The sequence below is a fragment of the Otolemur garnettii genome, unplaced genomic scaffold, assembly GCF_000181295.1.
Source record: "Otolemur garnettii isolate 467f Iridium unplaced genomic scaffold, OtoGar3 scaffold00068, whole genome shotgun sequence".
In the NCBI taxonomy this organism is placed as follows: Eukaryota; Metazoa; Chordata; class Mammalia; order Primates; family Galagidae; genus Otolemur; species Otolemur garnettii.
Genome location: NW_003852463.1, coordinates 1106510 through 1115512, shown reverse-complemented (window position 1 = coordinate 1115512; position 9003 = coordinate 1106510). Strand labels below are relative to the sequence as shown.

Genomic DNA, 9003 nt, shown 5'->3' with positions numbered 1-9003 from the left:
AATAATAATTCTTCTTCTGGCCCATTTGCAGTCTAAGATTACTCCTTTTATTTAGTTTTTATATCCTTTTGCCTTCATTAATCTAGATCAGACCTTCAGATTTTTTGTTATCCATGATTTTGACATTTTTAAAGAAAACATGTCATTAATTTTTCTAGTTAAACTAAGACTTGGGTTTGTACAAAGTGTTTTTTTTTTTTAAGCCAATGTAAGTACTTATTTACTTCTGTACTCAAGAAAGATGAGATTCTAATTTTGTTTGTAAGTTCCTCGAAGTGAACAATGGTAAAATTTAACAAACTAGCATAGTTCAATGGATTAAGCTACAAAATACAACATTCTAATATACTTCAATTTATGGTAGAGCCGAAGTCTTCTGCACCTCCCCCCCATGGTGCCATACTTTTTGATTCAGAAAGAATGGTTAGAAGCTAGAATCCCACTTTTTTGTTACTGAAAGCTGCTGCCAAAAGAAGAAAAGTTTATCTGATTCAAATTAGCAGTTGGCAGCTTTCCATGTAAAACTTCATGTCAGCCCAAGAAACTTGATTTGAGTAAAAACTAGCCAAGGAAAATTTAAGGGTACACTGCCTAAAAGTCCACCCTGTGGCTGTCTGAAATCTCATATTATACCAGAATGCTATCCACCTATCTGATCTTTTGAAGAACTGCCTACTGTTGTGGGGAGAAATAACCACATTTTTAAAAAAATATGATATTAAGTATATATTTGAACACCCTTAGCATTTTTGTCCAAATCAGCTTTGGCAATGTAGGGACTTAAACATTTTCATCTTCATTTGTCCAAATGCAGATTCTCCCATCACCTTTGTTTTTCTCTGTAACATACAGTGTCTCTGCCTCAACTACAGAAATTCTTCCTTCATTCTGACCTTCAAACACGTGGAAGGCTTTCCAAGACCCCATGGCAGGAAAGAGTTTTTTTGTCATCAAATTTGTTACCAAAATTCATGGCCACAACTGCTCCTAAGCTTGTCCTCCCAGCTGTGTCCTCTGTGTACCTGTCACCTGAGCCCTCCCAGTCTTGTGCAAAGTTCTCTGGGGGATTTGGGTTTTTGTAGGTTCTGCTCCATTGTCTGGCCTGTTCACTTAGTGATGGGAGCCCACCTTCAACCTCAGCCGACCAGACTTCTAGTGTGGTTTTCTGTATTTTTGTCCAAATTTTATTAATTTCTGACCCAAACTACCTGAGTCTCTCTTTGAGGCGTCTTTAGGTAGACTTTCTTCATTTTTGTTCTGCCATCTCTTTGATGCATCTACATTTGGATTCATTTAACTCATTGACTGTCTCTTGTAGCTTTTTCCTTCTTTGTTGAGGTGGAAGATTGCTGAAATCTTCTGGTGTCACAACCCAAGCTTCAGACTTTTAAAGCAGCTGATGTGGGCTGGGCATGGTGGCTGTTGCCTATAATCCTAGCCTTCTGGGAGGCCAAGGCAGGAGGATCCCTTGAGCTCAGGAGTTTGAGATCAGCCTGAGCAAAGTGAGAGCCTGTCTCTACCAAGAATAGAAAATTTAGCTGGGTGACGAGTACCTGTAGTCCCAGCTACTCAGGAAACTGAGGCAGGTGGTTCGCTTGAATCCAAAGTCTGCAGTTGCTCTGAGGACCCCGTGTGTTTTAACACATGAACACTCAGACACCGGGCTCCCTGTCATGCGTGAGTTGAGTCTGTCCAGTGCACAGCACATGATTGCCACCTTGGACACAGAGGACATAGGGGCCAGATGCTGTGTGCAAAAGTTTTAAAAAGTCACACAATGTTTTATTTGTACCAGTAAAGTTCCTAGTAGAAAAACAAAGGTACTCTGGCCATTCCGGAGAACTTTTTAATAAAGGGACAATTTTTAGAGGGGCAGCAGGATTAAAAGACATGACAGGGCCAGTGAGGTTCCCAAAGGAGGCCCATTCCTAGGCCTGGAGGAGCAAGGGGAGGGGGCCTTGGGCAAGAACCTGCACAGAGCTGGAGCTTGGAAGAGACAGACAGTCTCACCCAGCAGAGAATATGCAGATGCCTCCTTCAGCTAATCTGCCTAATTCAGCTAATCTGCCTAATTCAGCTAATCCCCTCCCAGCCTAATCTCTGAGCGCCTTTCATTGGCTAAATTCAACCAGGACCCAGGGGCAAGGGAGCAGACTGCTGTCAGCCTTCTAGGGCTCAGGGCAAAGCAGAGAAGGGCAAAGAGTGAATGGGGAAGAGGAGGACAGGATGCTAATAGGTGTCAGGGCAGGGACCCACTACCCACCCCCACTCCCAGCCCTGCTTCTCAGACACAATCCCCTTCAGCCATTCCAGTTCTTCTGTGTAATTCTGCTGAGCCCTCCGTATTTCTAAACAGTATATTTATGCTGCAGTTTTCAATTTGTCTATTGACTTCCTTCCTCCTTTCACTGTTTTCCCTTCCCCCACTCCCATCATAGTTACACATTTTTGTTGTTGTTAAATCAATAGAGTGTTTACGTTATTGTGACAGTGTAGAGACTATTCACTGCCAAGGTTCATGATGATTGAGCCTCCTTTCTTTTTAAATTCTTCATTTTTTTTCTGGCACAATCAGCATATTGTGTTTTCATTTGTCTAGCTTTTTTAATGACCTTCTGGCTAAGCTTATCTAAACACTCTGACATCTCTGTACTATGTCTGCCAGTGATATTTTTTACATGCTCCAATGTATCTGTTTCTTTATTTTACATCCCTCAGTCAGCCTGCTCCACTCTGGGTTGATTGGGCCCTAGACCTGCTATCTGCTATTATCAGGAAGTTTCCCTTTGGTTGGCAGAATTCTAAAGATGTTGCCTAAGATTCCTGTCCACTGGTTGGTTCTTCAAATATGGGTCTAGGCACTACTGTGGGGACTGGGCAGATGTTATTAATAATGGTTACTTATCAGCTGACCTTAACATGGGGCTATTTTCTTGGTGGGTACAGTGTAATCACATGGGCCCTTAACAGCAGTAAAGGAAGGCAGATAAATCTGCCTGAGCGATGTGGAGGAGGAGCTGAGAGATTTGAAGCAGGTGATATCCTGCCTTTCTAAAGATCTCGGTTCACATGGACGCTGCTGGTTCCTGGGCCGTACTTTGGGCAGCAAGATACTCCAGAAGTGGTTTTCAAGGTGTTGTCGGGGACCTCTGGGGCCCCAAGTTCTTTTCAGTGATCAATGAAGTCTTCACTCCTTCAACCACATATCTGTGTGAGACCAGATTTTCTTCACATACTTCAACTAAAACAATGCCTCACCGCAGATCTGAGCATCCAGCTGTCTTCTAGTAAGCCAGGCATTAAAGAGATGAGCAAACATGTGAAACGATGGCGCTCGGTAAGTTTTCACTGTGGGAGCCGGGACGTATAGCCCGTCAAACTGCCAGGATGCAGACTTCGACTCGGGGTATCGCTCCCCATGGGTGCCAGGGAGCCTGTTGTCTCAGTCAGATCAGAGGCGCTGGAGAACCCCAAAGGCGCAGCAGTCAGTAGGAGGAACCCGACTAAGGTCTCTCGAGGCCATTTATAGAAGTGATCCCGTGGCTATTTACACCACAGGTGTTGAGACTGCCAAACAATAATGTATTGTGTCCTCAGGTGGTGGTGTGTTTGTAAAAATTTGAGAGGCTCCTCTCTGGTGGCTTATAGGGAAGGTTGGACATTCTGAGAAAGTGTGTCCCGGCAGTCTTTACGTGTCTGCACATTTCTTTAACCTCACATTGGCTTAGTAGTTTAGCTGGGTATAGGCCGGATGCTAGGTTGAAAATCAGTTTAGTTTCAATTTTTGTTTCTCCAGAGAATAAATCCACAATATTCAGTGGGGGCAGTAGGGGAGATTATTTACCTTGGCAGGAAAAGGGAAGGAAACAGGGATTTCTAACTGCCCTGTAAATACACATCCAACCAACCTCTCTGTTTTCAGCCCTTTGCCTCATTCCTGCCTCCCTCAGAACATGGTTCCTCTGTGCCTGGAGTCTTTCTGGGGTCTGCAGGGGCAAACCCCTCCTCTTCTTCTCGATCTTTTTTTACTCCGTAACATGGCCAGGTTATAGCTGCCTCTGTCTCTCCCATTCTCTTTGGAGTTTTGTATTTCACTTTTGTTTATTATTTCACTGTCCTCTTAATGGTGTTTCAATGGTTGTGTTTCCCCAGAAGTCTCCCAAATGGTTTTAATTACCAGAACACTTCTTAGTGTTCTGTTCTCTGGTGGGACTAAAAGAGTTTTCCTGGCCCATCTTTCATTTTTATTTTTTCCTGTGAACTTTATAATCAGCTTTCCCTTCATCCCCTAATCCTTTAGCATTTTTGTTGAGATCATATTAAATTTATAGTTTAATTTAGGGAGAATTGACATCTTTAAATTATTGAGTCTTTCAGGAACAGAGTATGCTTTTCCCATTTCTTCAATTATTTTTTTATGTTTCTCAGTAGAATTGAAAAGTTTCCTTTGTATAGATTTTGTCCAGGTCTTAAATTTTATCTCTTTGGTTCTTATTGTAAATGAGATCATTTCTTCCAATATACTTTGTAACTATTTGGTGTTTCACTTAAAATTCTGTCAATGAGGTTTTTTGATCTTGTTGTGTATAAATCTTCCTCACATCTTAACATGTGTTAACCAGATTTTGGTTTAGTTTTAAAAGTAATACATCATATTATAAAAATGATTTTTTACAAAGTGTATACGATGAGAAGTAAATTTTCCTCTCATTCCAGGCCCCTTAGTGCCCTCTAAAGTTTATCACTACGGTCTATTTCTTGTATAATCCTGCCAGAACTTTTTTTGGCTTGTACACAGGTATATGTATATGCAGCAAGATGTTAAAATGGTGTTCTGTCTCCCTTTTGGGTGAGGCCCAAAGCCCTGAAACAACACAGTAGATGCCTTGTTCTTCCATAGGCTCAGCTGCCTTCATCTGCTGAGAGATTATAAATGAGGCTTGGCTGTGTTAGCAACCCTCCCGCTGGCCAGTAACAGTAGAAGGTGTAGAGGCCAGTGGATTTCTTTGGAGTTTCCTTCGCTCTTGTGGATAAGAGTTCCTCAGATACAAAGTCAGGGCCTCTACCTTCTCCTGGTATTAAGAGAGGAAAATAATTTCTTTTCTCCTTTCTTTGAGATTAACATAAAAAACTAAAAAGAAACAGAAAAAGTGATACAGCTTAGGTATCTGTCACTTCCAAATTACTGTATATTACAAATTTGTGATGTAAGTAGAAAAAACTGAATATAGCTTAATCATTTTGTGCCTTAATTACCAGAAGCAGTCTAGCAGTCTAGCAAATGACCTCAAATTGTGCTTGGTGAAAGATCTATGTCTGCTTTTCATAATTTTTTGGTCTCCCCTTCTATAATTTTGCTTTTTGTTTGCTTTGGGCAGGTAAACTGGATTATTAAGCTTGTTACCATGAGCATAAAAGAGGGATTGAAGATTAGTTCCGTAAGTAGAGTGCACTATCTTTAACACTGTTATTCTGGTGGTTTGGCAGCCTCTGTGCTTGTATATTCTGATTTGGTTTTTAGTTGTATTCCGGAGAGGTGAGGTTTCCACATCATTTAGTTTTAGGGTGCAAATTTGTACTATGTCTTCTTGAAGGGAATCAACAAAGATGGGTCACGAGCAAGGGAACTGGTATGGTAGAATTGGGGGAGCAAGGAAAAGCCCAAATGCAGATGCTGGCTTCATCAATTGTGTATTTTGGGTCCTGGATGTGACCAACTGTTATGGAGGCACTGTGAGCAGATGACCACCCAGACAGGCCCCCAGGCAACCCAACCGGCCCCCAGACTACCGATGTGTTTTGTTTTGTTTCTCTCCTCATGTTCCCTCTTTTGTCCTGACCTTGGTTTTTTGCCTGAATCTTCTATTTCTGAATCTCATATGTGGTTCCTGGTTCGTTCTGACTTCAGCCTTCACAGCAGTGTTGCAAACCAATCACTCCTTTGGCTCTGATGTCTTGGTATTAATTTGAACCTGATTGGCTCAACAGTTATACTGGCCTGGGATAAATCACAGGGACAGCCAAGGGCACAGAGATGTATATTCCTCAGGATCGTTGAGTTGAGACATCAAGCCAGAAGAGTCTAAGAAATGTGGGATTTAATGAAAAAACGTGGGTGGTGCTACATTGGCAAATACCCATTTATAGCCTCCACCCCAGATTCCCAGTAAACGCATCATAGAACTTTGGTACCATCCTTTCTTATTCTCAGAGAAGCAAGTGCAAATCTCTGGGAGGAAAGAGTCATGTTCTGGGTACTCAATCCCTGGCTGGCCACCCTGCATACACTGAGTCTGGTGCTCACAGGCTCTGGTGCCACCATCATATTGACTGCCATGAACTCAGGGACCAAGAGCTTCCAGCCGCGGGCGCCAGACGAGGGCAGCTTCTTGCTAGATCACTTTGGTGAATGTCAAAGCTTTAAAGAGAAATTCACTAAGTGTCTCCGTGACAATAATTTTGAAAATGCTTTGTGCAGAAATCAATAAAAAGAATATTTAGAATGAGGAATGAACAGGCAACTGATGGCTCCAGAGCCACTGGAAAAAATGGGATTTGGAGATTTGACAGGTGGAAAATCAGAGGCAAAAAATGAATTTTGATGAGAAGACCCCTGATGGGCTCTGCTCATCAGTTGCTTGGGTTAGAGGCCGCTGCCTCCTACTCCCCTGAAGACCTAGCTGGCTGTGCCCCAGAATGGGCTTTCAGGGTGCCTTGAAGTACTCCACTCAAAGTCCAGATGGATGTTCCTCCTCTGTGGATACGTCTTATAATTAACAGGTAAGTGGCTTATCTTATAAAGTTCCCAGTTTATTTTCAAAAATTATTTTCCTTTTAGAAACTCATTTTCCCAAAAGGGAGTGGTTTTATCATTAAACCCACATGTGGGATGATTTCCCAGGGACGCCACGACAGAGGAACACAGAGTGAGATGTGTCAGTCCCCGAGTGCTGGGCCTCTGTGCACAGTAGTGGTTTTGTCTGCAGCACTCTGAATAGATTTTCAATACCAAGAGATGCACACAAACTGCAGGCAGCTCTGTCCACAGAGATTCAGAAAATAGCCATTTCCTAACAAGATAGGTTTCTTCTTCATACTCAAATAAGGAAGGGAGAAGTCATTTGGCTTTGGACGTATTTGACTTCTTGATTTTTTTCTGGTTATGTCTGAACACCAAGTATCTTTATTATTAAAGGATCATTTACTGATTTGTATCAGACTGTATTTAGTAAAGCTAGATAGGCTAGGGGCAAAACAAAGAATCATGTCCTGAGGTCGGGACAGCCATATCCTGGGAGAGTTCCTCCCACAAACTCAAGTTTCAGGGACAGGTCCAGAGGCTGTGAGGCCAAAATCTTCCTTAGGGGAGTCTTGTTTAGCCTTTATCCCTATCAGGAATACCAGTTGGCTTTCTGAGACCTTTAAGGAATAAGTAGGATGGGAACGGAGGGAGTAGGATTACAGGAATTCTAAAAAAGACCTTTGAATTCAAATTGTGTTGTCTACAAAAGGGGGGATGTTTGCTAGGTAGCTTTTGGCCATTCACCCTCCTCTGAGCAAGTGCTGTCCTATGGACAAATTCAGGGTCTTCCCCTGGGAATCCTGCAAACAGATGTTAGCGCCACTGGGTGAGGACTTGGCTCAGAGTCACACCATTGCCCTCAAGGCTCAGGTGATGAGGGGGCCCCTGTTACCATTTATTGGTAGATGATTTCAAACATAGTCTGGACTGGTGCTATTCAGTAGAACTTTCTACAATGATGAAAAATTTCTCTATCTACCACCAAAAGAGTTTTTTCTTATCTATTTACATAGATAAGAAAAACATTATACCACACTACAACCTTAATGTGGGTTGTAGTGTGGTATAATGCATATTTTAAAAATTAAAACCACTTTTCAAATTAGACTCTTCCAGAACTTCATAGCCTAACCATCCTCTGTCCAACTGACTGTGGGATCAGTGGACTGATCTGGCCCCATGCTATGGCCTCTAGCACTTCCCTGCACCTGTTTATAGCTCATATCATGAACCATTTGGCTCTGCCCTATGTGTGACCCACTCCTTGCCCAGTCCCTGCTCTCTTTAACTTCCCAACTAAGTCCTATCTTTAAGTTCACTGACAGGGGTCTGGAGAAGGTTGTATTTCATAATGTGTAAAACAGAAGCATCAAAAGGAAGAGTCTCCGAGGACAAAGCCATTTGCCCTGAGGGGCACTAGATTATTTACCAGACTCTTCTGGTCCTGGTCTTGGCCTTGTTAAGCAGAAATGATAGTTAGGATAATAGCAATAATATGAATAGAAACCCCGAGTTGCACACAAATATCAAACATCTGACAATGTCCAAGAACACATTCAGAGGGCAGAAGTCCAGGGATGTATTTCACATGGCCAGCCAAAAAAACTTTAAGGCTAAAAACAAAGCAAAACCAGTTACCACTAATCTTAAGAAGATAAATATTATGGATGATGAAAAAGTTAACAGCATGAATAAAGCTTTTGTACATATACAAAAGGAACTTGCACACTTCTGAAAAGGCCTTTTCTTAAACCTGTGCAGAAAGAATTGATTCCTCAGTGCTATCATGAAAGTGAACCAGTTAATTTTGCTGAAGCTATAAGATTAATGGCTCAGTTGTAATACAGTGGTGATACATCTAATTCCCCCAAAAGACCAATAAATTAAACATTTTATACAATATTATTTTAAAAATCTTGTTAATGTACAGGCATTGCACATTTTAAAAACAAACTAAATAAACAGATCTTTCCTGTAATCTAGGAAAGTGGAATGTCAGAAGTCAACAAAATGTGATAAACTTAAAGCGCTAGAACAGAAGGCACTTCACAAACTCTGTTCCCTGGAACGTCGTATATCCTCATTTACATCCTTCACTTTATAAGCGGCAGTGAATGTCTGTTTGGGCTGAAGGACATACAGGAAAAGAATTTCATGGGTAAAAATAGAAGACAAACAAGTGATGAGCCCTTGGCTAACTT

At 41.8% G+C, this 9003-nt stretch overlaps 2 protein-coding genes across 2 annotated transcripts; both read left to right on the top strand.

Annotated features, from left to right (window-relative positions):
- The first annotated feature begins 6245 nt into the window (after nucleotides 1–6245).
- Nucleotides 6246–6602, top strand: LOC100945588 (cytochrome c oxidase assembly protein COX19-like). Its single transcript, XM_012807381.1, is given in 1 exon segment — nucleotides 6246–6602. A coding segment is annotated over 1 exon segment (357 nt).
- A 1740-nt stretch (nucleotides 6603–8342) lies between these two features.
- Nucleotides 8343–8644, top strand: LOC100945270 (uncharacterized protein C8orf59 homolog). Its single transcript, XM_012807380.1, has 2 exons — nucleotides 8343–8455; nucleotides 8572–8644. Exons 1-2 carry the CDS (start codon nucleotides 8343–8345, stop codon nucleotides 8642–8644), a joined length of 186 nt encoding a protein of 61 aa, XP_012662834.1.
- Nucleotides 8645–9003: the final 359 nt, after the last annotated feature.